We start from the raw sequence: 27,175 nt of genomic DNA, 5'->3' as shown, positions 1-27,175 counted from the left end.
GCATATTTTATGCTAGCAACTTATAAAATTCTCGTTATACTAACTCTTACCACTGTTTGTGGCAGACCTTTTCATGCTTGGTCAGTCAACGTGACATTGGATTTTATCATATTAAAAAATAGGACGTGATGAGCTCATCCTTTCCCTACAAATAAAAGGCTGTCAACAAATGCACATTTGAATATCATAGGAAATTTACAATCTTATAAGATATGGCGTGATTTTCTCTATCTCTAAGATACACCATTTATTATAGTAGCTTTAAAACTCGATCTCCTGTCTAATCTTAGCTTTGCTATCTACATTTAGTTAGCATTGGAGTCATATTGCTAAATTGGCAGGTCTCGCTTTCTCCTACCTCTCTTGCCATCAACGAAGCAATACCGATGGTAAATTGGTAATTGAAACGTTAAAAGTCGGAATCATATGTATAATAAAAAGCCACCTAATAACACCTTTACAAATATAGAGGGAGAGAGGGTGTTTGACTTTGATTTGAGATTATGAGGAACCATTCCATTCTAAACAAGGGTACACATCTTGTTCTCGTTCCTTAAATTGTGTGCAATGACTCCATTCCTGGTACCTGTACCAATTATTAACTTACGGAGAATGTGGTGGTGGTGTATCAACCCATTTCATTGTACAAAACCAGACAAAAAAAAAGATGGAGTAATTAGATGATGGGCTTTGGGCTACTTCATTCCTGAAACCAAGCATCTTAATAGTTTTTTGTTTACAGTACATGCACACATAACCTCTCCTACCACAACTAGTTTCTCCTTCGACAGGGCCTCTGTGTTTTTCTCCTCCTTCCCTCTCTAGCAATAGGCATATTACTACTCCTTAGATTTTCTTACGATTATTGATGTATAGACATTGAGAGCACCACATACATAAAAAGATGACCATTAATTGTTCGCTACTTCTACTTGCCTCTAGACTCATTTTGCTCACAAGGAATCATCACCTTGTACCCAAATTGTGATCTTATTAGGTACACGTTCTCCCTCTATCAGCCCAACATTGCAAAAGAAAGAAAAAAAGGAACAAGAAGTAGAGAAAAAGAACAAACACTTTGACCTTATGAGCTACTTAAGTTCATTCTAGGTCCATTTTTTTTATCTAATCCAAACTTCATGAAAAGTTGAAGTACCGAGATAATCACTTTGAAAGTTTATGGACCCAAATGAAAGTTCAGAAAAGTTTAGATATACCCATCGCGCATTTCGCTCTTTCCCATAGCTATAACCCAGTCAAAGTTAGACAAGTTCGACTTAAGGGAAAACTAAAATGACTTACAATTTGAAACAAAGGGAGCAACACATACATATATAGTTGTCGTCTATCATATGTGCATGACAATCTCCCACCACAACCAAACTTTACTTATTTCTTAGGGAACTTGCCTACTAACCAATCCCTTTTGTTTTTGGATCATTCCACATGGACAGAGCCCTACTTTCGGCTCTTGCTATTGAGACACACAACTGCTTTTACCATGTTGTCCCCATTGGTTACTAATTTTAATACTCCTATATAGTTTTATGGGTTTTTACAAAGACAACCAAATACAACTACACCCTGAAGGGAACCAGGACACGAAAACACTCATGCGTTGAGTCGATGGTGAAGCACAGGAACAAGTGTCTAAGTGCCACGGAAAAATTGCCGACTTCATCGCCGCTAGTGAACAGCTCGCCGTTGGTCAAGGTCTACAGTGAGCCAAGTTGGAAGGCCTCACCGAGTGGAGATTGAAGGAGGGCGTGGAAATCTATCGATGAGGAATGTCTTCGCCAAACCAAAGATGTTGTTGGAGTAGTCAACATAGGTTGAAAATCAGCTTCCAACGAACTCGAGGTGGCCTCGCAGGAGATGTTGTCTTGAGGTTGACAAGGACGATGACCTCGAGGTGGCCTTGGTCGGCATTGAAGTTGACAACAAGGACGCCGAAGGAAGAGGGGGCCTTGGTCAGCATTGAAGACACCAAGGCAATGAACCACGGGGCAACATAGGGACTAAACTACACTCGACTTGTATTAAGCTACTAAGCTATAAGAGGATACAAGGGGTTTGACCCACTTCTCCATCACCGCCGTTGAGGACGCTGGAGGAAGAGGGGGAGAAGGCTAGGGAAGCCGACGATGTTAGGGCTTGCTATTTTGAAGAGCTCTCTCAAAGGAAAGAGCGTGGTTCAGTTTCATTAGGTAGTTTAAACTCTTCCACCCTAGTAATAAATGGACGGTTATTAGGCATGTTTTGATCACGACTTGAGAAATCATTACCTCCTACCCGCGTTGACCTAACTAGCCAGGCTCTCTCTCTCTCTTTGAACCCACCCAACCTAGCAAAGAAAACAAAGCGTGTGTTTAGTTGCCTGAAATTTAGAATTTGGGCTACTATAGCACTTTCATTTTTATTTGGCAATTAGTGTCATGCACTAATTAGACTCAAAACGTTCATCTCGCAATTTCCAACCAAATTGTGCAATTAGTTTTTTTTCGTCTACATTTAATGCTACATGCACGTATCGTAAGATTCGATGTGATGGATACTGTAGCACTTTTTGAGAATTTAGGACGAAAACTAAACGGGCGCAGAAATAAAAAAAAAGCCAAACGAAGTAGAGGAAAAGAACAAAACACTTTTGACTCTAGAGCCACCAGTTCGAGGAGCCAAAGTCCAAATAATCCACGCAGGTCTGTCACGCCCGGACGCCAGAAACAGCAAAAAGCTCCAAGGCAACCCAAGCGCGTCGTCCACCGGACCACAACCACTGTTCCGGCCGCGCCAGCCCTGCAATGCCACAGCTGCAGCAAGGACGGACGGGCGGGCCGGGCCCACCGCCTCCCCTTCCCTCCTCGCACGTCCAGCGTGCGTCACTCTCCCCCGCCGCCCTGCTTAGTTCCTCTCTCTCTCTTGCTTGCTTGAATCGCCCGCTGCCGGCTGCCGCCCTCGATTCGAAGGGCCACTCTCACTCATTCACTAACCCCGCGATTAGCTGCTCATTAACTCCACCCCGATCCGAATTGGCAGTGGCAGTAGCGGGGAGTAATCGGCGTCCATCCCATCCGCAGCAGAGCAGCCCACAGCCAGCCAGCAAGATCACCAAACCCAACGACAGAGCAGCCGAGGCAATTTAATGCGTTCCCCACACATCCCCTCCCCGTCCCTCTCTCCCTCTCTGGCTCTCTAGCTACTCTTCTCGCTTCGCCTCGCTGCCAATCTCGTCGCCGATCCCCGCCGCCGCCGCCGGGGCCGGGCCCCCACCGATCCGGCGTCGCCACGAGCTTCCAGATCCGCCGCCCGGGCAATGCTGTAGCGCCCCGCGCAGAGATGGGCGGCGTCGGCGCCGCCTCGCTCGCCCTGCTGCTGTTGCGGCTGCTGCTCATCCTCCTCCTCCGCGCGGAGGCCTCCGCTCTCCACGGTACAACACCTCCGACACTTCCCTTTACTGTCCCGTCCCGTCCCGCTTGCTCCTCTCCTGTGTCCTATCCGTGCCCGCTCCCCCCTCGCATTCCGCGGGGCTGCTCGGTTTGGGGGCGGCGCGCTCGGGCTTCGGGCGTCCGGGTGGGCGGGGATTCCGCGACTCGTGCCGCATTCCGCCGGAAAAGTGCTCCCGACCTTGCCGGGCGCGCTGCTGTTCCTGCTCCGGCCGGCGGCCTCGCTGCCGTCCCGAGCGCGCGCGAGCGTGCGTTGCTGGAGCTTGAACATTTCTGGTGCGCGGCGCAGAATTCGGTTCGGTTGCTTTTTTTTTTTTTTGGGGGGGGGGGGGGGGGGGCGAATTTTTTTTTTTTAGATTGCAGCGCGGGCGCATGGTTTCCGCATTGCGGAAAGGATCTAGCGAGGCGTGAGGTCTACGATACTGTCGGTGGGTTCGGTGGCCACTTCGTCCCCGCCGCACCCCCCCGCGCGCGTGCGGCCACTGGCAAGTGTGCCTGCCTTTTGGAATTTTGGCTGACACCGACCCGTGATCATCCTAGCCAGGAGATGGAGATTTTTTTTTAGATAATGGAATAAGGTTCCAGCCTCTACCATCCGGAAATGGTACACAGCTGAAGGAGATGGAGATGGTGTGGCGTCTGTGGGGTTCTACTTAGAGTGGAACATGCCTTCTCTCAAGGGCATTCATGCTGCAGGCAGACAGAAGCGGTGCTGCTTATTGCAACTGCAACTCGTTCTAACGGCTCAGGGTACATGAAACTGACTGTTGGATGCAAAGGTTGCAATGTACGAGAAATGCGCTTTGGTTTTGTGTAGGGAGTCTGTGGTTGCTAGAATGCTAGCTGAGCTTCTTTACCATGCATGCTTTTTTTTTAGTCTGGCATCAGTTAGACCTTGGGTGTGCCTCTTGCACTCAGCTGCTCCTTCAAGGGGACTTATTTTTGCATCTGTATGGCGTTGTAACAATGGTGAGGCTTGCTATCTGACCCTCCTGACCAGGCATGAAATCTTAGAGTCTACATGGAGTGGTGCATAAAATCGTCAGTACCGTATCCTTTGGTACTTTATTTTGACTTGGGTAGTATTGGAACTTGAATTCTTATTCCATGTTTGGTCTCCAGTTGCCAGGAAGGGGGGAGCAATTTTCGGAGGGTACTCCGAAAACTATAGAAGTATTAAATTTGCAATAAAGTTATGCAAATCTACAACATTTTCAGATGCAATATTATATAAAGTCTATTGGGAATTCAAGCTTTTGAAATAAAGGCTTTATCTTTCCATATCACGTAGGCTTGTTTTATTTAACTCCAACGCGCCACATGCCTTTATGATGTTACAGTTACAATGTATGCGGTGTTTATATTACATGATTGGTACATAATTTTCCTCCACCAGGTTTAACTATTTTTCTCTATTGTAAACCCTGACCCCTCTATATTCTGCAGCTACTATATTGCCTAGCCCAGCACCGAGTCCATCAATCCCCCCTGAAGCGAGATCGTCTGGACCTCGAATTTCCCCTTCGTATCCTCCAAGGGCACTGCCTCCAGGATCTCCTGGTACGTAACCATGGCAACTTAAATACTACAATTTCAAAGCTTAATTTTTTGTATAAGAGCGCTGTTTAATTTCCTTTTATTCTTGCAGGCTTTGCTATGCGCCATCATTTGCACAAGCACCCGCACCACAGAGAGTCAAATCAGGGCCCTTCACCGTTATCATCACCCCCACCTGAAGGTTTGTCAGTGCAACTCGTTTATGCAGTTCACAATTTTATCTCGTCAGGAATCCTTGTATTTGCCTACCAGTTCTGATGCTTTCTGTGGTCTATTTTTGTCTAGTACTGTTGCTATTGAGATTTGAACTACTCTTATGACTCCTTGGATCTTTAGCAGGTTGTTCTAGCTATATTTGCACCGAGCCACTGACGGCAACACCAATTGGTTCCCCTTGTGGCTGTGTCGAGCCTATTAGTGTTATTGTTGATCTGGACTTAGCTCCTTATCTACTGTTCATGAGCATAGCTGAGTTAGAAGTTGAAGTTGCAGCTGGGACATTTCTTAAACAAAGCCAGGTGAAGATCATGGCTGCAGTTGCAAGTATCCAGGATGACCAGAAGACACGGGTGACCATTTATTTGGTGCCACTAAGAGAACAGTTTGATACTTATACGGCATCCCTAATATCTGATAGGTTCAGGGATAAAAAGGTTCAGATAAATTCATCTATATTTGGAGATTACAAAGTTATCAATATCAGCTATCATGGTAAGGCCCTGCACATGGAATACCCCTTTCTTAGGTTATTTGCCTGATTTATGTTTATAGTTATTCATCGTTGTCACTACAGGATTGCAATCCCTGCCATCATCTTTGCCTGGAGGATCGGATCCTTCAGGAACCGAAGATCCTATAACTGCGGAGGTGCCCGGTCAGAAGAAAAAGCACAAGAAATCAGATATTTTGATCATTGTGGTAGTGCTAGTGTCTTCTTTTGGACTTCTGTTGACATGTGCTGTTGTCCTGATCTTACTAGTAAGATGGAAGAAACTTGGCCGGCTTCATGAGGCTATGAGCCCTGCAACTACCCCAGCAGTTAATAGAAGATATGGTATGATGTTTAGTAGTATTACTTATATTGTGCTTTGTTTGTTTATGCTTTGTCAATTACCTGTTGCTTATGGCTGCTTGAGAAATATTTTGAACTAAGGTTGTGATAGGAGTTAGCATCACTCTGTTTTTGTAGAGCATTCATTGTCATTTTCATGTTGCCGAATCTAGACTTTTGTGGTCAACATTGGAAAAACTTAGCACCATTTCCACGGTGGCGGGAGTATCATTCACTATTTATATGCAGTTGAGTTAAATGAAAATTGGTATCTAATGATTTCACTTAGTCTTCCCCTGCAGTAAATGTCTCTTTGTAATCTATGGTAATCTAAGTTTTTAGACTCTGACCAACTTCCTTATGATAAACATGCATTAACAGTTTTTTTATTTCTAAAAACGTTATTAGCATATGGTTGACAACAAAAACTGTTAGGAAAGGTTGCACAAGTTCAACTTCTTGAGTACACTAAATAATTTGATACTCTTAAAATTACTGTGGTTATACTGATAACTTAATGCATGATGCAGGCACTAGATCAACTTTGTCAACCAGCATGGTGAGCTCTGCGTCAGCATCAGTGTTTTCAACAATGGCTACTTGCACAACATCTGTAAAGACATTTTCACTAGCCCAACTTCAGAAGGCCACAGATGGTTTTGATTCGAAAAGAGTTTTGGGTCAAGGGGGCTTCGGGCGTGTCTACCATGGGACGATAGAGGATGGAAACGAAATTGCTGTTAAATTGCTTACAAGGGAGGACAGGAGTGGTGACCGTGAGTTTATTGCAGAGGTGGAAATGCTCAGTCGACTGCACCACCGTAATCTTGTCAAATTGATTGGTATTTGCATTGAGCGGAACAAAAGATGTCTTGTGTATGAGCTCATACGCAACGGAAGTGTGGATTCCCATCTTCATGGTATGCTTGATGACTGCTGAATGGAATGTGTTGACTACAATAATCTCCATAAAATAATCAGATGAGGCTTATTTAATTTGTTAAAAAATGGACTAGCTGAATCAGCTGTCAGTCTAAATATAGAACTTTGAGTTCTTAATTCTGTAGTTCTAAGGAAGCACTTATATATACAGTATCCATTGGTGCTTCCAGTTTAAAACTTGAAAAATTCTCTGATGATGTGTCTCAGTGAAACCACATTACAACAACACTCAGAAACCAAAAAAACAGAAGTCCGTATTTTCATCTGCGATGTTTGTGCCTAGTTTAGGATTTTGTAACTTACCATGATTGTTTTGGGTTGATTCTAGCCTTTGTTTTTTTCCCTGTCTAGGTGCTGACAAGGCTCAGGGTAAGCTGAACTGGGATGTTAGGATGAAAATTGCTCTTGGGGCTGCTCGAGGCTTAGCGTATCTGCATGAAGATTCAAACCCTCATGTCATACACCGTGATTTCAAGGCCAGCAATATACTGTTAGAGGAAGATTTCACTCCCAAAGTTACTGATTTTGGTTTAGCAAGGGAAGCATCCAATGCAACTCAACCTATATCTACCAGGGTAATGGGTACTTTCGGGTAAGATACACTTTGCTTACTCCATCTTATATAATGATGTCAATAACCATGTGATTGTTAGTTGGTGATTTGTACAAACTGCTGCATCTTGTTATGTTAGATTGTAGTAGGATGACTTTGGGTTCTCTTTGTGATTGATTCTAATTACATTATTGATGTACTCCTGGATGTCACAGTCACAGTTGGGGGAAAAATCAGCTAGTATAATTATCTTGATTGAATCCTAGCATTCCCGAGTGTCAAACAATGATAGTGCTTGAAGGGTCGGTCTTTTTATTTTCCTTGCTAAATAGTTCGTGCTATCACAATAATTGTTTTCCTGCTCTTTGTACACCACAGTGCCTTGCTTTTTACTTGACTCAATCTTAATTTTTCTCTTTGACTGCACAGCTATGTTGCTCCAGAATATGCAATGACGGGTCATCTTCTTGTTAAGAGCGATGTCTACAGTTATGGGGTTGTCTTGTTGGAACTTTTATCAGGAAGGAAGCCTGTAAGCATCTCTGAGTCCAAGGATCCTGAGAACCTTGTAACCTGGGCCCGTCCTCTGCTAAGCCATAAGGAAGGCCTGGAGAAGTTAATTGATCCTTCTCTGGATGGAAAGTTCAACTTTGACAATGTAGCTAAGGTGGCATCCATTGCTTCCATGTGTGTGCACACGGATTCATCACAGAGGCCATTCATGGGTGAAGTTGTCCAGGCACTGAAGCTTATCTACAATGATCCAGATGAGGCTTGTGATGATTCCTACAGTCCAAGGAATTCATCTGATCAAGAGGGTGACTACGAAGGATACCTAGTCTTTGAGAGTGGAAGCTGGGGGTTTGAGGCCTCTGGGTGTCTAGACTACCGGAATTCCTTACCGTTTGTTACTATGGACTACAGTTCTAGCCGAATAGAAGGACTGCATGACCCTCGCGCAGCATTGTCAGCGGGACCCCATGTCCAGTCACCAGTGCTGCAGAATAGATCAGGCCCCTTGCGGATGAAGAAAAAGCTGGCCTCCTTTTACCGCTCTAGAGGCAGCATTAGCGAGCATGGGCACCTGCCGCACCATTGACCAGTCAATGAACTAGTGTTAGGCTGTTAGCTTCGGTTGACTTTGGGATTGAGGCTGCGGGGGTTGTCATCACCTCTCGATGATTCATGCCTCATGTTAGTGTACAGTTCGTGGTGACCCTTGGGCATGGTGCCTTGGGTATAGGTGTTTTTTCTTTGCCTTCTGCTTCTTCCCCGGAAGCAATGAGGATGGGGTTGGCAGATGCTCTCTAATTTTCGCAAATTGCGGTTCATTTCTCATGCATCTGATTGGTGTAATCTGGTTTAGGGAAGTTTCTTGCCGGAATTCTGGGCATCATGTTGTTGTCACTAGGTGTTGTACTGGATGCAGTTCGTTTGTAAACAATGTTCGCGTTGGAGAGGTGAACTATACAGCCGGCTCAGTTCCTCAAATGTTAGGTGGTACCTGTGTTAATAATCTTGGTTCTTACTTTGCCTCTTCTCATTGCATCTTTTAGTTTCGTTATAAGTGATGATAGTTATGGTCTTGTGGATGTCGTGGTTCTGTGTTCAATTCATGTTCTCTGGCACGGGCGGCCCTACCTTGGGACAACGTTCTATGGTTGTACACCCAATTTTCTTTAACTACTCCATCCGTTTCAAATTATAAGTCGTTTTGACTTTCTTTGTATCATCTATTTTGCTATGTACCTAGACATATTATTATATTTAAATGCATAGCAAATTAGATGTATAAAAAAAAGTCAAGCGACTTATAATTTGGAACAGAAGAGTATTGTTTATTGGAGCCTTCTAATGCACTTTTTAGACATATTATTATACTTAAATGCATAGTAAATTAGATGTACCAAAAAAAAAAGTCAAAGCGACTTATAATTTGGAATGGATACTTATTGGAGCCTTCTAATGCAATTTTCATGTTAATCATCGCTACACGTGCTAGGAAAAAAACATAAACTATATAAACTTGAAAGATTACAAAGATTTAGTTATTAATTTGATTTGATAGACTCTAATCACCATTGATAATAATAGTTGTTGGACTAGTTATGTTTTCTAAAAACATGTCCACCTCTACTAGAAATAACATAGAATGACATTCTAAATCTGTGTCAAAATTATCCATACAAGCTATTATGAAATGTATAAATCAGCCACTAAATTTACATATAGATTATCCGTTCCACCATCATGATATAATCTAAGTGACCTTTTAAATTTATATCAAAATTACCACGTATGTCGTTATTAAAATTAAAAAATGAAATATCACCTCAAGCCTACATCTAAGTTATCAACGTCAGCTGTTTAAAAAAAAATTGAATACCATAAGTTGTGCCTATATATATTGTCATATAACTATTAAACACGATCATCTAATGCTCATGCTCATTAGCTCATAAGATTCTAGCTCATACAGGAGCATGGATTAGTGTACTAATTTACAAAAAAGTCAATAATAGAGATTCATAACTACGCTATGCATATCTATAATTACTACATCATATGGATATTTTTTAGTTAGAAACTATATAGCATCTACACTTGTCCTCTCCTTTTTACGTCATTTGGTTTGGCCTACCCTACTACACGGGGGTTCTCATTCGCAACCCAATTTTCTCATTCAAATTATGGGTCTGTTTGGTTCCTTTGCTCCTTCTTGCCTCACCTTGCTTAGCTATAGAAAATGGAAACAAATAGCTGTTTGTTTAAGAGGCTAGCTTGTTTTGAGACTTGTGCTAGCAAGGAAATACCTTGCTGTCATGGGAGAGCCAATTTGGCTAGCTCCACCCATCAAGGTAAGGTTGACCGTCGCTAGCAAGGCAAGATAATTCTTGCCTCAGAACCAAACATGCCCTATATCTTGTATGAGTTTGGTTCTTTCCTATTTGTCGCATGTATTTCTTGTTAGACATGAATGCCATTACAAGAATAGTTTTGTTGACTCACCATGAAATGACCACTCTACCCCCATGCAATACGTCGAGAGGCTGAACGAATGCTAGGGCAGTGAGGGAGGGGTAGGGCACAGGCTGAGGCGACAAAGCCATGGGACCCACTCACAAGGTGGAGAGGTGACGTGGCGCCACATTAAACAAAACTATGATTTAACCATTCGATGGTAGACAACAAGCATTTTCATAATATTAAGGGACCATAAACATCTCTGTTTTGTTTTGTTCGAGGGTAGAAAACAAGCGATTTTTATAATATTGAGAGAGCATAAACATCTCTGTGTTTCTAGGGGAGTGGTGAAATTCGGACTATGAGAGGGTAGTGAGGAATGTCAAGAGGACTTTTTCTATCCAAATAATCAACAGAAAAAACAAATGGGCCTGGAAACCCATTGCTCTCAAGTCCATTGGCGACTAGTGTCATTAGGAAGCCCACGTAGTCGAGTGAGGAGGAAGGCAACGAAAACCCTCCTCCCCCGCGTTGCCCCAACCCCAGCCACCAGTTACCAATGGCGGCCACCGCGATGCACCACGACGGCGGCGGCGACGTGGTCACACCAGGGGAGCTCCTCGGCAACTCGTTAACCCTCGCGGCCGGACGCGGCGCCTACGCCGACGGCCGCTCCGTGCGTGCGTCGGTCACCGGGCGCCGCCGCATCGTGCCGCCCGCACCTGGCTCCGACCGACCAGGTAGGGCTAGCTTCGTAGGGTTTACGAGTTCCTTTTGTTGGTGCGTGTGATGAGCTGGTTCGATTGGGCTGCAGAGATCAACGGTGGAGGTGGTGGGGCACAAGGCCCATGGAGCTGTGCCGCAGCCGGGAAGCGTCGTCATCGCCCGAGTAAGATGCTAAGATCCCTCAGCAATACTGAACATCGGTTTACAGAATTGCAATTTGCCTGTTTCTGTGGAAACATTCAATGGTCATGCTCGTGTGAGATTCCAATTGCCACACGCATCCCCTGGTTCAGGTTGGAGGTGGGGTGATGCATGTGTCTGGCAGTCTGAGCCATCGCTTTAGTAGTTTTATAGGGTAATAATGGACACACAGTGGTATTTTTTCAGGCATCTTTGCTGAAGGAAGTTACCCAACATAGATGGGCACAACGGTTTATTTAAAAAGCAGAAGTTTCTAAGCTGCTGATTCCTGAAACCTTTTACTTTTGCAGGTGACAAAGGTTATGGCTAGAATGGCCTCTGCAGATATCATGTGTGTCGACTCAAAGGCTATCAAAGAAAAGTTCACTGGCATGATAAGGTGGTGCCTTCCCCATGATTTTGTTTTGCCTTGTGTCACTTCCATCTTTTATTGTTTCCAGTTGATGTCTTGCACTGCATTTGCTTTAGTTGCTTGCTGAATTCTAAACTTGGATTCATGCTCTTGCTCATCTTAGAGACAATCTATCAGGGAAAGTTTCTCATGTATGTCCCCTCTTTTTCTTGCAGGCAGCAAGATGTTCGTGCAACAGAAATTGACAAGGTGGATATGTACCAGTCATATCGGCCTGGGGACATTGTTAAAGCTAAGGTTGTATCCTTAATTAAGGCAAATGTTGCAGCGCAAATAATCTGTGTTTTCTTCTCTTGTTAAGTTGTTATCATCCTTGGTTAGGTTCACTTACCCTTGGGTTATCCAGATCTACCCACTTCAACTGTCATCATTTTTTTTAATCTTTAAACTTTCGCTTTGAATATCTTCCTTGTTTGGAGTAGTTAATATTTTTGGCTGGCTTTGGATCCTTAAATGATGTCAAAGCTTTCCCTTGGTGATGCAAGGGCATATTACCTTTCCACAGGCGAAGAATGAACTTGGAGTCGTTTCAGCACAAAGTATAGCTGGTACGAAAGGGTGCAAAAGGCAATTTGTTTGTACGAATACAAGGAATTGCTCCCATTATTCTAGATTTTGTTAATGTTGCTTCCCATTTGTTTCTTCAGGCGGTACATTGGTCCCAATCAGCTGGACTGAGATGCAATGTGACTTGACTGGTCAAATTGAGCAAAGGAAAGTTGCGAAGGTGGAATAGATGTGCTGGCCTTCCTGACAAATGGTAAACATGTTAGTAACTTATCTTAAATTGAGTTTTCCCTTGTGTGGGATATATGTAATTATATCTGGACAGTCTGTTTGCCATGTACTATGTAAATGCTGATGATTTGTTGCATGATGTGGACTTCTTATGCTATTCTATAACGCAGTAGAAATTTGACTAACCTTTGTTGGCATTCACCGCTAAATGCTCGCCTGCCTTGCCATTTGGTCTCAGTCACCCATTTATCACAAATTTCTTTGTTCTCACATTACAGGCGGTGATGGTGTACAAAATGTGGACCAGTGACACCAGGTCCTTGGGCGGGCCACCGATTCTTCGATGTTCAACTTCATTACAGCTGCATTGAGCATGATTTTAAAAACCCGGGCTGAGTTTAACTAGACGGTTCACAATGAATCATAGCCATGGGTCCTGTAATCCAACAACCTTGTGATTTGCAACTCGTGAGCTAATGACATCACAGTTTTGCACCTGAGGTTTTTACAAGTTTTGTTTGCTCATTGTTGAGACGTGTTTCCCTGTCTTTCTGGATGATGGTAAATGACTTGAGCTTTGAGGACCGGACCTGTTTCAAACGGGTCTGGTCAGTATTTCATTTATCCATCACCCTAGGCTTTACGAGAGTCCCATGTCTCCAACTCTAGCTTCAACACTGGCTTTCAGCGAAGCTCGTCCAAAATTTCTAAAATTTGTCTGAACCAGCACGAATGGCTTTGTCCAGTGCAGACCCAGCGCAAGGTGCCCAAGCAGTGAGTGATGTATTCGGTAACACTGATGCATAAAATGACCGACAGAGAAAACAATTTGCAGGTTTCCTCAGTGCTTCCATTCAAAATTGTTGCAGTAAGGATCTGTTCAACACGACCGTGACTTCAACCAAAAACAATACTTCCATTTCGGAGGCGATAAAACTGGAACAAAAATCAATGCTAATGAAATGAATTATGGATGCTGAACTACCCACACCACGCACAAGCAGCTCCTAGGAAACACCATGCTTATCAGTACAACCCATAAGACCCAAAATGCTGAGTGAAGGGGCTGGTCAGGATCTTGCAAACAGCTGAGCAGCATTCAGATTGCAAGCAGCCGTCGAATCCTTAAGGCAGCTGCAGAAGCCATCTTCATCTGTAGGGAACGACGCCGGCAGTGGTCGGTCTGGAATCACACCAACCTAAAAAAAACATCATTCACAACTACTCAGAAACAGCTAAAATTATAAGTGATCAGATTCTGTTTTTTAACACAAAGAATTGGTTCGCTTGTCCTCCCCCCCCCCCCCCCCCCCCCCTAACCACCGACTAGCAAATGGCTATGCTTACCTTGTCAATGTCGGTATGCGCAGGAGTTTCATAGCGTGCTACAATTACAGCTAGGCCAGATCCATCAGATAATCCAAAAACTGACTGAATCTTCCTGAATGTCCGCAGGTAATGAGAGTGAGACAACACACATTCAGAATAAGAACAAGGAGATCATGATAGGGGGCAGGGGAAAGCAATACCCTTTTCCATATGTTGGTTCCCCATATACGACTGCCCTTTTATTGTCTTTCAGTGCTCCAGCAAGGATCTCACTTGCACTCGCAGTTCCTTTATTTACCTAACAAGTTTAAAAGTGGTATCATTTGATGTGTACTAACCTAAGAAACTGCAAAATAAGGAAAGCAGAATGACATAAAAATGCAACAATCCAGGTAAAGATTAACTAAATCTATCAGTCACTGTTTTCTTTAAGCAACGCTAGGTCATACCAGCACAACCAAAGGTTCAGATGCAGCAATCGTATCAGCTCCATCTGCCTCATAAATGTCACGAACACCTTGGCTATCACATATATATACAATAACACCCTTGTCCATCCTGGTACAGCAGGAGTAAAAGTTAATATACTTCAATCAGCTTAGATATATCAGTTAAAATTTTAAAAGTTTAATTAACTTATATAGCAGTTGTTATTTATTGCAAGGCTACTGAGTGATGAGTCGCTAGATATATTGCGACAGCATGCACAATCTACACACAGGTGATTGACAGAAGATAAGTTTATATAAGAGCTTTTTTAATCTACTGAATATAGACCATTCACTTCTTCTGATTATGGATTAGATTTGTTAGAACTTTTATGTACCCCGCATGGTGATAAGGAGGAGTATGATCTGTTGGAGGGTGTAATCTTTCAATAAACAAGAAAAAAAAAGAAAGAACAGAATTTCTATGTTTCTAGGAAAGCATTCTTTGGCTTTGCCTCCCTTGATTTTCTCCTTGAACGTCCAAACCAGGAGTAGCCACCGGGAACCAATCAATCCTTCATGGAGAAATTGCTCTAAAAATACCGTGGAGATTGATTTTGCACTTCTGTTGATGAATCTTTTCCAACTTGTGCTTAATACGAACAAGAACGTGGATATCACATTATCTTCTTTTGTCATAATCTACGGTAAGGTGTCGACTCATCGTTGATAAAAAAATTGAACACTTAATTATCAATAACAACTGGAAGTTCCATTCAGTTACTGACACAGGTTTCAATGGAAGGGCAGACCTGGTGCAAGCGGTAGAGTCTTACCGCCTGTGACCGGAAGGTCCCGGGTTCGAGTCGCGGTCTCCTCGCATTGCACAGGCGAGGGTAAGGCTTGCCACTGACACCCTTCCCCAGACCCCGCACAGAGCGGGAGCTCTCTGCACTGGGTACGCCCTTTACACAAGTTTCAATGGACTAATGGAGCCTATCCATCAGAATGATGTAGCACAGCACCATTGCTACCTTCATCAGAGAAGACGTATGGTGACTGAGTTATAGGACCATAGAGTGGCACCCCAAAAGGTCTTGGCATCTTGAAACTTGAGAGTTACTGACTACTGAGTATGCAACAATAGAGACAAACAAGTTTCCAACAATGGCGACAATCAGGAAGAATCAGGGCGAGATTAGGTTGCCAATGGCTAGATCTGAGTGCTCCCCTGTTTAGTAAGCAACTGCATAGGAAAACCTCATAAACAAATTATTCAGGCAAAAGGTACTGGCCTGTAAAGTTCAATGATCAGATCTGGTCTATATTCCAGCCCGTCTGTTCGAGTAGAAGGTACCATTAAAAGTTCTCTTTTAGAAGGCCAATTAGTAATCCAGTGATTTTTCCAGGTGCACAGTTAAGTAGGCCACCAGACATGGATAAAGCTCACATACCATGAAACAATTTGCGGTTTAAACAAGCTTACCATATCTTTGCAATTTGAATTCCTTCAGGAAAAAGGCCACCACTGCATAAGACATAACCACGTTAAAATTTCAATAAAGAAAACATTTAGACATCAACATATATCCCAATTTCTGTAGTCCCAAACCTGTTATTCCGCAGATCCAACACAAAGGATTTAACATTGTTGTCCCTTAATGTCTTAATGGCTTCCTTAACAGATTCTGTAGGACGATAATGAATTGACATAATCGGCACTTCAGCACGACTTAGCATCTGAAAAACATCATGATGCTTCACAATGACATTATAACTTTCACAAAGTGGCAAACCTGCAGCATTTTGGTTAAATGTTGTCAATTTGATGTAACCGATCTTTGAGCTATCTTTGGAACCTGGAATCTCACACATCCTCGACCTCACTGGGTTTAAAGTGACTGTTTGTCTCCTGAAAATAATAAAAAAAGGATGGAATACTTAATGGCTAGTTTTCAGTAAATGGGTTTTACCCTTCTGTTCTCACTAAGTAAAAGGGGATTGTATGATTGGCTTACTTCAGAACGACATGCCTGGTATTGGTCCCACTACGAATAGACAAATCTACTGAACTTCCTTCAGGGCCCCTAGCAAATCAGTTGACAGAAGAACATCACCTCTTATTAAGAAGAGTACTCTATTAAGAATATAAAAAAATATCCACCTAGGGCAACCAAAACTAGGGAATGCAAGTATATAATTATCTGTTTTTTTTGTAACACTGCATTTTAGCCACTGATTATATTTACATAGTAATGATTGTTGGCCTTACTGTAAGCGTTCTGCGGCATCATATATATCCATGTCTTCAGTGCTTCTGTCATCAATTGCCAAAATGATGTCTCCAGGAAGAATGCCCGCCTTTTCTGCAGGACCACCAGGGGTGGCTGTCATGACAGCAACTCCTGAAGGTGATCCATTAATTGCCATTGGGTAACCAATCGACAAACCTACACCCGTGAGTGCGCCTTGCGTACCAGACTTCCTTCAGAAAAGATAATGACCTGCTTTGTGAAGCAGATTACACTAACTAGTTGGATCAAAGGCTTTTGTGGGAATCAATGATCGAGTTTTATACCCGCAAGCTCTTCAATTTCTCAGGTTCCAAGAAACGAGTAAATGGGTCATCCAATGTTGAAAGCATTTTCTTGATTGCTGCATCTGAAATTCAGTATTGATTAAGCAAAATGATCATAGAGAATAAAAATTGTACAGTGTGATGGTTTGCTTTCACACAAATCTGCAATGCACTTGAGTTCTGGATCATAGAATTCCCATAGATAATTAGCAATATACTAGCACTGCAGTTTGGAAATTTAGCTCCTACCAAAGGAGACGCATTGTAGTATCTGTCTGTGGTAGAAAAGCTTGGGGCAATATGCGATGGTGGTTTCCTTTAAACACTTAAACTTGTCCTTGTTGTATGATAAATGTATTTGAAAACACTATGTTAAATGACTGTCGAATGCCTCATGCAGTTGTTCTGACCATGATAGAAGTGTGGTTGTGATGTATGAAAGGCCAGGTTCTGGTTCTAGTTATGAAAGGCAAAGTTGAGGCAATATTCAAGAATCATACATGTCTCTTCCCTTGTGTTCATCGGTTCATTGCGAAGGGCATTTTCACGGTATCTAAACCAACTTTGCCCATTGAAAGATTTGTCATAGTATGCTCGATCAACCGCGCGCCAAGCCTCCAGGAAAAGCAAGTTTTCCTCTGTAAGCGCCGATGCTTGGATCCCCCAACATCCAATCACAGAAAAGGCGTCAGCAGACATAAGAAAGAACCCAGAGAGATGATGAAAAGCCACATGGCTGTACCAATGATGGAACACTTACTCGAAGGTGCTGTATAAGAAGCTGCCGAGATGGACATGACCAGCACCACCCCTAAAACGACGCGCCCGAAACCAGCAGACATGAAGTGCCTGGATGCTCCATCTGGCCGCAGCGCGCTCATGGCCTTGTAGCACCGGCTGAGGTTGCCGTGCAAGGTGATCATCAGTGAAGAGTAACGAGACAGCATTCTCCTTACTGGCCGCGTCAATCTGGACACGGACGGGGATGGTCCACTCGCCAAACACTCGGTGGATCTCCTAGAGCATTGCTTCGTTTGGGCGAAACAGTAGGCAGCCCGCAGTGGTGGGCGGGGCAAGGGTTCCCATAGCGATACGACTTCTACCTGCGGTTCAGTCAGCAATGGTTCAAAGTTCAAACGATGGCTAGTCGCTAGCTAGTCCCCTCACCCAGAAGGCCAGAACCGACCTACACGAACCCCACCCGGGGCCCCAATTGCTTTGATGAATGAAGTATACAAACAGCAGAGCTTGAGAGAAGGAAGGAAGGAAGGAAGGATGGGTGGGTGGCGGAGACAGCAAGCGGGGTGTGATCACCGTGTGAAGGCGGCGAAGGGACGCCCGCGACGGCGAGGCGGAAGACGCGGCGTCGGAGACGAAGAGCGGGCGAGAGCACGTCGCCATCGATCCTCCCCCTTTTCGCTCACCCGTCGATGGCTTTTCGAATGGAATGGAGACTCGAGAGGACGAGGCCTCCAGTTTTCTGGGGTCGCCGCTTTTCCAAGGCCAAATTGGAAAAAATTCTTCTGCGAGGAGAGGAACCGAGGAGTGGATAACGGCCACGGAATTGCCAGGCGCTGAGAGCCTGAGACACCACGAGCTCAGCTGGTAGACGACGACGAGTCGACGGCGACGCTGGATTGGGCTAAGCGGTCTGGCCCACCACTCTGACGAGGCTGCACTTTTTCCGGGCGGGCTGGGTGGATGGGCAGCGGCCACGCCACTCGATAGCGACTCGCGTGTGTAGGCCGGGCCAATGAGGGGGTAACTATTGGGCTGGGCCGTATCTGTCCGAGGCCCACTTGTCTGACATCGCTTCGTCGTCTTGTTTTGCTGAAGAGACACCCGCCGGCGAACTAAACCCTCGTCAGTCTTTCCCACCCGCCGGCCGCCGCCATGGACGCCGGCGACGCCTCCACATCGCTTGCCCTCACGGCGGCGGAGCCATCACCGCCGAGCCCCACCAGGAGGAGCAAGAGGCCGGGCAAACCGCCGAAGCGCTTCGTGCACACCCCGATCCCGCCCTCCATCCTCTCCGACCCGACCCTGGCGGCCGCCGCCACCTCCCTCCTCCCGGCCAGCTACAACTTCGAGCTCCCCAAGACGGCGCACCGCATACGGTCCGCGGCCGCCCGCCGCGTGGCGCTGCAGCTCCCCGAGGGCCTGCTCCTCTTCGCGCTCCCGCTCTCGCACCTCCTCGCGCCCTACCTCGAGCCCGACCCCGCCAACGACGTCCTCGTCCTCGCCGACGCCACCTACGGGGCCTGCTGCCTCGCCGACCGCCCCGCCATGGCGCTCGCCGCCGACGTCCTCGTCCACTACGGCCACTCCTGCCTCGTCCCCGTCACGTCCTCCCTCCTCCCTGTGCTTTACATCTTCGTCGAGATCCGCGTCGACGCCGCTCGCCTCGCCGCTGCCGTCCGCAACGCCTTCCCGGACCCCGCCGCCGCGCCCCGCCTCGCCATCGCCGGGACCGTGCAGTTCATCGCCGCGGTGCACGCCGCGCGCGAGATGCTCACGAAAGAGGGCTACCGCGACATCGTCGTGCCGCAGGCGAAGCCGCTCTCCGCCGGCGAGATTCTGGGGTGCACCGCCCCGACGCTCAAGAAATCGGAGGAGGTGGGCGCGGTGGTGTTCGTCGCCGACGGGAGGTTCCACCTCGAGGCGTTTATGATCGCCAATCCCGGGGTGAAGGCCTACCGTTTCGACCCATTTCTTGGGGTTCTCGTTCTGGAGGAGTATGACCATGTTGGCATGAAGCAGGCGAGGAAAGCTGCGGTGTTGGCGGCGAGGAAGGCCAAGAACTGGGGAGTCATACTCGGGACCCTGGGAAGGCAGGGGAGCACGAAGGTTCTCGACAGAGTGGTGGAGCATTTGGAGGAGAAAGAGTTGGAGCACACAGTGGTGCTCATGTCGGAGCTTTCCCCGGCGAGGATGGAGCTGTTTGGAGATTCGATTGATGCCTGGGTGCAAATTGCTTGTCCACGCTTGTCCATTGATTGGGGGGAGGGTTTCAAGAAGCCAGTGCTGACAACCTTCGAGTTTGATGTCGCACTGGGCTATGTCCCTGGGTGGTGGGAGAAGGGGAGCAGAGAATGTGGTGGTGAATGTGGTAGTGGGTGTTGTTCAGGATCAGGAACTTGTGGAAACTGCAACTGCAGTGGTGGGGATTTTGGTGGTGACTACCCGATGGATTATTATTCGCAAGATGGAGGTGATTGGAATAGCTGCTACATGAAGAAGAAGCCATCTACTGGCGAGAGGAAATTGCGGGTTCGGATTGGTAAGCACTCAAATTCTTAACACTTCTTACACAGCCTCCGTCTGCCGTTTGTCTTTTCTTATCCTGCACATTAGAACTTGGATGATGGTCGTTGTACTTAATGTTCGTTAAGTGATTAATATTTGCATATGTTCAAACAATCACTATAAAATAAAAAACGCATGCATCTTGCTGTCAAACTGTCCTAGTAGCTTATTTTAATTTATCAACTTGAATCAACATTTCTACAAACTCTGGCATCACTGAATCATACTTGTATGACCCAATATGCTATTTCCAACGAGGTTATCTATAAATTTACTACTCTGCGGTTAGACTTAATTTTAAGATACAGGGGAGTGTTTTGTAGCCTCAAGGAAAGAAAAAAAATGAACATTAAGAACTCTTTCAATGTTGTACAAATATGTAGTTGTCTGTTGTTTCATGTTTCAGCCTCTCATCCTAGTTGTGTATGACTGACTGTATGGAAGTGTGTTAGGTCAATGGCAGGGAGAAGTTTCATTTAGTCTAATGTCACAGAAGACTGGGTAACCCTAGTTATGTGTATAATGTTTAGTTTGAGGTATCACCCCATTTAGAAATGGCCATCCTTTGGTAGGATGAACCCATTCTTAGTTATTAAGTTAACCATGTGCTAGTGAGAGATGGGGTGGTAATGGATCAACCTATTCCATTTCTGAAGCCAAACAAAGTTGTTAGTGAAAAGGTGCCTTATACCAAACACCTCCGTAGTGCTCTGCAAACTAGACTGTGATGCAAATTGTCCTGATTTAATTGTGAGGTCATCGTTTCATGACTATACTTAGGTAGCATTGTTTTGATCCCATTTTTCTTGTGCAATGGTTTATGTTCTTTTGCAATTCTAACTAGCAGGCAATGGAGTTCGAGCCGAGGATAAGCGCAGGAATCAGGACTGTTTGTGAGGTAGCCAGATGAATAGAGATACCGAGAACAGCTTCATGGCATTCAGAATAATTTTTGACACCAGGGTTTAGTTTGGTTGTACACAACGCTAGTTCGTTCCCAGAGGCAAATCTTGTGACAGTGTACCTGTATCATTGTACTCCACCCTTCATCATATATTGTAAATTTGTATCGTACAATCTTTCATGGTAATTCCCCTGATCGTTTTAGATGTGGCCAACCGTGTTTTACATGTCTTATTTGGGCTAAGCTAGATAAAATGAGCAATGCTTGATACATTGGGCTAGGAGTATCTTCAACAGATTACTTATCGCATTTCCAATATAAAAAAATATGCAATATAAAGGATTGTGGTTGTTCCAACAGATTACTCATCCAGTCATCCTAGACTCAAAATCCAGCCCCCTTCAAATGTAGATCTACCCCTTTTCCCTATCCACGGTATTGGTAATCTCCACTCTATCCCTTCTTCCCCAAATGTAGGTCTACCTCCTTTCTCCTATACCACTTTAGGCCTTGTTGGGTTCGTATCCAAACTGGGAGATTAGGATTGAAAGGGGTTGAAGGCCTTGTTTTGGGATCGAAGGAAAATGCCCTTAAAGTACTCCCTACCTTCTATATTATATAAGACGTTTTGGTTTTTTAGAATCATAGCTTTTGCTACACACCTAAATAGATATTATGTTCAGATACATATTAAAAGTTATGAATTAGAAATGTCAAACGTCTCATAATTTGGGAAAGAGGAAGTATTAATAATCTCCACTTCAGTTTCAGGATCAAACAAACACGCCCTTGAAGGTATTAGTAATCTCTGCTTTAAAGGCACTAGTATGATCACCTATGTAAACTTATCAAACAAACACTAATAATAATAGATCACCTATGTAAACTTAATATGTTAGATATGCTCTAAGCTACTCCCTCAGTTTCAAATTATAAGTCGCTTTGACTTTTTTTTTTTACATTCATTTTACTATACATCTAGATATAATAATATGTCTAGATACATAGTAAAATGAATGAACCAAAAAAGTCAAAGTAACTTATAATTTACTACAGATGGAGTAGATAAAATGAGCTATGCTTGATACAGTTCAATTATCAATGCAAAGGAAATTTGACACACTTAAAATTATTTTAGAAACAGCACATATTTAAACCGTGATACATATCAACACGTACCACGTCTCTAGCACACAGGAGTAACCATCATCAGCCATCCAACAGAACATATTAATATAACAGTAGGTCTCCATTCTCCAGGCCAAACGAAGCAAAAGAGTTCTAGTTCCAAAGACAAATATGGCCTATCCCGACATACATGCAAACTGTTATACTTAGGAATTTCAAATTTGCATTGCCAGCACGCAGCGCAGGCAGCCACCTTCGTGGAGCAGGTGGAACGCGTCATTGATGTCAGCCAGGTTCATGTTGTGGGTAATGTACTCATCCACCTTAATTTCCTGCGGACAGCACAAATTTTGGTTGAGCGGAGCACAAAAATTTCATCCAACACTTGATTTGGCAAGTGTTCATGATAGTGCAGTACCTTGTTCATGTACTTATCAACAAGCCATGGGACCTGGGTTCGGCTCTTGAAGCCACCAAAAGCTGTTCCCTTCCAGACACGGCCAGTAACGAGCTGGAATGGCCGTGTGGCAATCTCCTGGCCAGAAGCAGCGACACCAACGATGACAGAGGTTCCCCAGCCCTACAGGTGTGCACCCCAAATTTGAATAAGTGAAAGGGAAGGATATAGTACTCTCAAATGGCTGAATAAACAAGATACAATTCAGACATAAGCTGCAACACCCAGATATTGCAATGGGAATGCTTACCTTGTGGCAGCATTCCAGTGCAGCCCTCATAACTGAAACATTTCCAATGCATTCAAAACTGTAATCCAGACCACCATCTGTAAGATCAACTAAGACCTGCTGTATTGGTTTGTCATGGTCTTTTGGGTTAACAAATTCTGTAACTCCAAAGTTCTTTGCTGCAAACAGTGAGACAAAGATTAGAGGAGGCACAAGTAACTGCACATCCTGTACCAAAAGGCAATTTGGACTAAGAAGCTACCCCAACTGCTTGTATCAAGTTTGTACATTTGCACTCATGGATTGTCTTGGGAATTGACAATATCCCCAAAATGTACCTTTGACCATTGGGAATACATTAACACGAGGAATGTTGTAAAAAAAAATACACGAGGAAAGAAAAATCAGCTTCAGGAAATTCAGAACTCAAAAGTCACTCAGATTCAGTAACTACAGTTGTTGCATCAAAGTTTTCCTGCACTTCATAAACAATATGCTTTTGAACTTCTATTAGCTGGGCGGTAGATATACTACTTAGCGCGTGTTTAGTTCCCACCCCAAATTCCCAAAAAGTGCTACAGTAGTCATCACATCGAATCTTGCGATACATGCATGGAGCATTAAATGTAGACGAAAAAAAACTAATTACACAGTTTGGTTGGAAATTACGAGACGAACGTTTTGAGCCTAATTAGTCCATGATTGAACACTATTTGCCAAATAAAAACGAAAGTGCTACAGTAGCCCAAATTCCCAAATTCAGGGAACTAAACACGCGGTTACATGGTAGAAATTATTAGGTTTAGCCTACAAAACATAACTTTGGAGATTTTTCTGTTCCACATTTGATAAAGGTGGCCACTTGTAACAAAAAGCAACAGAACTTAGTAGTCTCAATTTATTAACAGGTTCCACAACTTGCACAAAAAAGGAGACTTGAAAGGATGGAATATACCCAAAGACTTAGCCTTAGATAGGAGTGCTTGGAAAACAGCTATTCACGTGCCTGAACCTTGATTGCTTCTGCTGGGTTTCAACTCTAGCCTACCCCAACTTGTTTGGGACTTAAAGGCTTTGTTGTTGTTGTTGTTGTTGTTGTTGTTGTTCCACAACTTGCACAAGAGAATGAACACTTAAAATACATTGGAAACAAAGGAAATTGGATTTGCCCATTTCACCAGCTGATAAACAAAAACCAACGCAAGAGGAGAATAGAGGGTCGATGAACAGAATTGCAAGGATATAAACCATACCAACGTCAAACTTTTTATTGTCAATGTCAATGCCAATAATTCGAGAAGCACCAGCAGCTTTTGCACCCTCAGCAACCTAAAAGAGAAACTCAGAAGTCAAATCCTATTCACTAACTCAGGTTTATGAGAATGACCTAATAAGAGAAACTTACTGCAAGTCCAACTGTGCCAAGGCCAAAAACAGCAACAATAGAGCCAGCTTCAACCTTTGCAGTATTCCACACTGCTCCAAGACCTGGATGATTGTACTTTGTTAGATGTATGGACAAACTAAATACCACTTATTATTGGAAAACATTTAGAGGATAATGAGAAAATATGTAAAAGTGCTAAGCTGCTAAACATGTTGTAAGTAGTTCAATCAGTGTAGCACTGTAGCAGCAGTATGGTAATTCACAATTAATTCATTTCACAGACTAAAAAATAGGGATTTGCGTCATCACAAACAGAAATGGCGTACAAGTTTCTGCATGGGATCAAAACCACTAACTTTTTGCTAGTTGCATAGATCATAAACAGATGTAAGAACATCTTAGTGATTGAGTATCTTAAGAAAACATTGGTGCTAACTATTGCAGTTTAGGCACAAACAATAAAAAAAGGGCGTACCCAGTGCAGAGAGCTCCCGCTCTGTGCGGGGTCTGGGGAAGGGTGTTAGTGGCAAGCCTTACCCTCGCCTGTGCAATGCGAGGAGACCGCAACTCGAACCCAGGACCTTCCGGTCACAGGCGGTAAGACTCTACCGCTTGCACCAGGCCCGCCCTTCAGTTTAGGCACAAACAATGAGAAAAAAAAACGTTGGTAGTGATACGAGTATACAACAATACACTGAGGCAGACAAATATATAAGTATCACACGAAAAGTTACTTAGCACTAAGCCACACAACAATTTGTATGACAGGATAACTGTCCTGAGGATCAAGGAATCCTCAAAAGAATGCAGTGTGTGAGCAGACAAATATGTAGCCTAAATTAGAAATTTATATCCTAAACATAAAAGCCAGTAAACATATATGAAAAGAACATACCAGTAGGAACACCACAACCGAGCAGGCAGACTTTATCTAGGGGTGCCTGTGGGTTGATCTTTGCAACACTGACATCATGCACCACAGTGTACTGGCTGAATGTTGATGTCCCCATGAAATGGTAAATGGGCTTTCCATTTACAGAGAACCTGCTCTTCATATCATTCATCATGACACCCACGCCAGTGGCACCACGAACCTTACCACAGAGGTTGGTCTTTCCGCTCTTGCAAAACTTGCACTCTTTGCATTCTGCCTGGTAACAAGGAATGACATGATCCCCAGGCTGCACCTCAGTTACTCCTTCGCCGACACTTTCCACAACTCTATTAACACAAGCAAAAGAAAATTTGTCCATCACAGCCCAACAATGAGTTACTTCGTGTATGAAACTGAAGCAAATATATATGCTTATTACCCGGCAGCTTCGTGGCCAAGAATGCAAGGAAAGAGACCCTCGGGATCCTGCATAGAAAATGGAAGTATTAATATCATTCTAGCATTCTGACAGGACCACATGGTCAACTAGGTGTATTTGGTTTAAGGAATCAAATCACTCTAGACGAGCTAGTGAATCATGAGTCCATTCATCAAATTTGGTTGAATGATTCCATTCCTCACACTAGTACTAATCATTAGCTTGTAAGGAATGATGTGATGCATCAACCCATTCTATTCCACAAACCAAACAAAAAAGTGAGGAGTGAAAAGATGATGGACTAACTCATTCCTCAAACCAAACGCCCTATAAATAAATATACCTGCAACTGCACAGCATGCGTCTAACTAACAATACCAAGTTTCAGCAATATTCTTAGGTTACCGCCAATGACACCATCCCCGGTTAGAAAGGGGAAGTAAGAAAAAGTCTTACAGTGCGCCATCAAATCTATTTGTTTAGGAACATTATTTTTTTATCAACCAGTCTATAAAATTCTAGGAACATAACAACAAGATGAAGTGACAAAATAAGAATAATGCCAAATTACATCAGAACAGCGACTGTCCATCAGCGTCAGGATTGCCATTTGCCACTATGGCTACCACACCCATGCGAGTGACTGGTTCATAGAATTCCAAGAACCCTAGATTGGACGAAAAAACCAAGCGAGTATGAGTGAGTTGGAGGAAACAAGACAATACCTTGCCGCTCCAGGTGTAGTGGTCGGTGTGGCAGAGCGCGGTGAAGAGGATCTTGACGCGGACCTCGCCGGCCTGCGGCGGCGCCACCTGCACGTCCTCGATCACGAGCGGCTTGTTCGGCTCGTACGCCACCGCCGCTGCACGCACAGGCCAGCCATGAACCTCCCACGCCAGATCAAATCGAACGCCGTATACGAACAACACCACCACCACTACCAGGAAACTAGTACCACCACCGATGCGAAGAAGCTAGAGAAGACAAGATCAAGAAGGTTACCTTTGCAGGTGATGACCTGGCCCTGGGTGGGGGAAGCCATTGCTTCCTGGGGGAGTAGGGGTTTGGGTGGTAGATGCGATGGAACGGAGCAATGGAGAGGCGCAGTGGAGGAGGATGTGGCTGTGACTATGAGGTCCCCGGGGATAGGGAAGGCAAGAAGAAGAGCGGCCGGCGGAGCAGTAGGAGGATGAACTGGGCTGGGCCCGCTCTGGACTTGGGCTTCCCAAATTATTGGGATTAGCCACCATGGCAGATCAGTCTGAGATTCGTATAGAGAATTTTCTTTATTTTTTACAGTGATATAAAAAAAAGATTCACGCGGAACATAATTAAAGATACGTGGTGCTGAGCTCTGGATTAAAAAATATATACCGTCAACTCTTGTTTCCTGGTTTCTTGTTTTTGAGCTTGCAGATTCATAGGAAAGATCACGCTCTTCCTCGCTAAAAACTATGCAGAATATATCATGCTCTTACTCATTCATTATAATTAATTATGATGGTAAAAACAAAATTTTACAGTTTTGA

The 27,175-nt window shown here is 44.2% G+C and overlaps 4 protein-coding genes and 1 pseudogene across 11 annotated transcripts; 3 read left to right on the top strand and 2 right to left on the bottom strand.

Moving 5' to 3' along the window:
* The first annotated feature begins 2,864 nt into the window (after positions 1–2,864).
* LOC136478344 (receptor-like serine/threonine-protein kinase ALE2) lies at positions 2,865–9,359 on the top strand. Of its 2 annotated transcripts, none has more exons than XM_066476765.1 (8): positions 2,865–3,427; positions 4,890–5,003; positions 5,092–5,181; positions 5,337–5,711; positions 5,794–6,054; positions 6,582–6,971; positions 7,345–7,585; positions 7,976–9,359. In XM_066476765.1, exons 1-8 carry the CDS (start codon positions 3,337–3,339, stop codon positions 8,643–8,645), a joined length of 2,232 nt encoding a protein of 743 aa, XP_066332862.1. In that variant the 5' UTR covers positions 2,865–3,336; the 3' UTR covers positions 8,646–9,359. The 2 variants fall into 2 exon arrangements, with proteins under 2 accessions (XP_066332862.1, XP_066332863.1); XM_066476766.1 differs by having other exon boundaries at positions 2,868–3,427; positions 5,340–5,711.
* Positions 9,360–10,935: 1,576 nt separating this feature from the next.
* Positions 10,936–13,112, top strand: LOC136478349 (uncharacterized; annotated as a pseudogene).
* A 284-nt stretch (positions 13,113–13,396) lies between these two features.
* On the bottom strand, positions 13,397–18,460 carry LOC136478346 (carboxyl-terminal-processing peptidase 2, chloroplastic-like). Of its 2 annotated transcripts, XM_066476767.1 has the most exons (13): positions 18,237–18,444; positions 17,683–18,025; positions 17,423–17,575; positions 16,923–17,005; positions 16,617–16,825; positions 16,363–16,431; positions 16,141–16,256; positions 15,957–16,032; positions 15,831–15,872; positions 14,366–14,474; positions 14,117–14,214; positions 13,935–14,028; positions 13,397–13,786 (listed from the first exon to the last, which is right to left on the bottom strand). In XM_066476767.1, the coding sequence occupies exons 1-13, from the start codon at positions 18,321–18,323 to the stop codon at positions 13,658–13,660; spliced, it is 1,608 nt and encodes a 535-aa protein (XP_066332864.1). In that variant the 5' UTR covers positions 18,324–18,444; the 3' UTR covers positions 13,397–13,657. The 2 variants fall into 2 exon arrangements, with proteins under 2 accessions (XP_066332864.1, XP_066332865.1); XM_066476768.1 differs by lacking the exons at positions 13,397–13,786; positions 13,935–14,028; positions 14,117–14,214; positions 14,366–14,474 and adding an exon at positions 15,231–15,590 and having other exon boundaries at positions 18,237–18,460.
* Positions 18,461–18,594: 134 nt separating this feature from the next.
* Positions 18,595–21,337, top strand: LOC136478347 (uncharacterized). Of its 2 annotated transcripts, none has more exons than XM_066476770.1 (2): positions 18,595–20,202; positions 21,076–21,337. In XM_066476770.1, the coding sequence occupies exons 1-2, from the start codon at positions 18,816–18,818 to the stop codon at positions 21,123–21,125; spliced, it is 1,437 nt and encodes a 478-aa protein (XP_066332867.1). In that variant the 5' UTR covers positions 18,595–18,815; the 3' UTR covers positions 21,126–21,337. The 2 variants fall into 2 exon arrangements, with proteins under 2 accessions (XP_066332867.1, XP_066332866.1); XM_066476769.1 differs by having other exon boundaries at positions 21,073–21,337.
* An 890-nt stretch (positions 21,338–22,227) lies between these two features.
* LOC136478341 (alcohol dehydrogenase class-3) lies at positions 22,228–27,077 on the bottom strand. 5 transcript variants are annotated; one of them, XM_066476761.1, is made up of 10 exons: positions 27,021–27,069; positions 26,649–26,907; positions 26,372–26,508; positions 25,647–25,693; positions 25,229–25,554; positions 24,352–24,434; positions 24,200–24,275; positions 22,968–23,125; positions 22,679–22,840; positions 22,228–22,592 (listed from the first exon to the last, which is right to left on the bottom strand). In XM_066476761.1, the coding sequence occupies exons 1-10, from the start codon at positions 27,066–27,068 to the stop codon at positions 22,476–22,478; spliced, it is 1,413 nt and encodes a 470-aa protein (XP_066332858.1). In that variant the 5' UTR covers position 27,069; the 3' UTR covers positions 22,228–22,475. The 5 variants fall into 5 exon arrangements, 3 of the variants coding, with proteins under 3 accessions (XP_066332858.1, XP_066332859.1, XP_066332860.1); XM_066476762.1 differs by lacking the exon at positions 27,021–27,069 and having other exon boundaries at positions 26,649–26,834; XR_010764244.1 differs by lacking the exons at positions 22,228–22,592; positions 22,679–22,840 and adding an exon at positions 23,902–24,058 and having other exon boundaries at positions 22,987–23,125; positions 27,021–27,077.
* Positions 27,078–27,175: the final 98 nt, after the last annotated feature.

This window comes from Miscanthus floridulus, chromosome 8, assembly GCF_019320115.1.
Source record: "Miscanthus floridulus cultivar M001 chromosome 8, ASM1932011v1, whole genome shotgun sequence".
NCBI classification, from domain to species: Eukaryota; Viridiplantae; Streptophyta; class Magnoliopsida; order Poales; family Poaceae; genus Miscanthus; species Miscanthus floridulus.
This window is presented reverse-complemented; position numbering and strand designations above follow the sequence as displayed.

What these genes read in the sequence shown, in the direction of transcription:
- LOC136478344 (XM_066476765.1), top strand. Translation starts at nt 3,337, where the DNA reads ATGGGCGGCGTCGGCGCCGCCTCGCTCGCCCTGCTGCTGTTGCGGCTG. An exon ending in ACTGCCTCCAGGATCTCCTG is followed by an intron (nt 5,004 to 5,091) that starts GTACGTAACCAT and finishes TTATTCTTGCAG; the next exon opens with GCTTTGCTATGCGCCATCAT. An exon ending in TGTGGATTCCCATCTTCATG is followed by an intron (nt 6,972 to 7,344) that starts GTATGCTTGATG and finishes TTCCCTGTCTAG; the next exon opens with GTGCTGACAAGGCTCAGGGT.
- LOC136478346 (XM_066476767.1), bottom strand. Translation starts at nt 18,323, where the DNA reads ATGGCGACGTGCTCTCGCCCGCTCTTCGTCTCCGACGCCGCGTCTTCC. An exon ending in ATTTAACCAAAATGCTGCAG is followed by an intron (nt 16,033 to 16,140) that starts GTTTGCCACTTT and finishes ATCGTCCTACAG; the next exon opens with AATCTGTTAAGGAAGCCATT. An exon ending in CTGAACCTTTGGTTGTGCTG is followed by an intron (nt 14,215 to 14,365) that starts GTATGACCTAGC and finishes TAAACTTGTTAG; the next exon opens with GTAAATAAAGGAACTGCGAG.
- LOC136478347 (XM_066476769.1), top strand. Translation starts at nt 18,816, where the DNA reads ATGGACGCCGGCGACGCCTCCACATCGCTTGCCCTCACGGCGGCGGAG. An exon ending in GAAATTGCGGGTTCGGATTG is followed by an intron (nt 20,203 to 21,072) that starts GTAAGCACTCAA and finishes AATTCTAACTAG; the next exon opens with CAGGCAATGGAGTTCGAGCC.
- LOC136478341 (XM_066476761.1), bottom strand. Translation starts at nt 27,068, where the DNA reads ATGAATCTGCAAGCTCAAAAACAAGAAACCAGGAAACAAGAGTTGACG. An exon ending in CCAGGTCATCACCTGCAAAG is followed by an intron (nt 26,509 to 26,648) that starts GTAACCTTCTTG and finishes CTGTGCGTGCAG; the next exon opens with CGGCGGTGGCGTACGAGCCG. An exon ending in CTTGGCCACGAAGCTGCCGG is followed by an intron (nt 25,555 to 25,646) that starts GTAATAAGCATA and finishes TTGTGTTAATAG; the next exon opens with AGTTGTGGAAAGTGTCGGCG.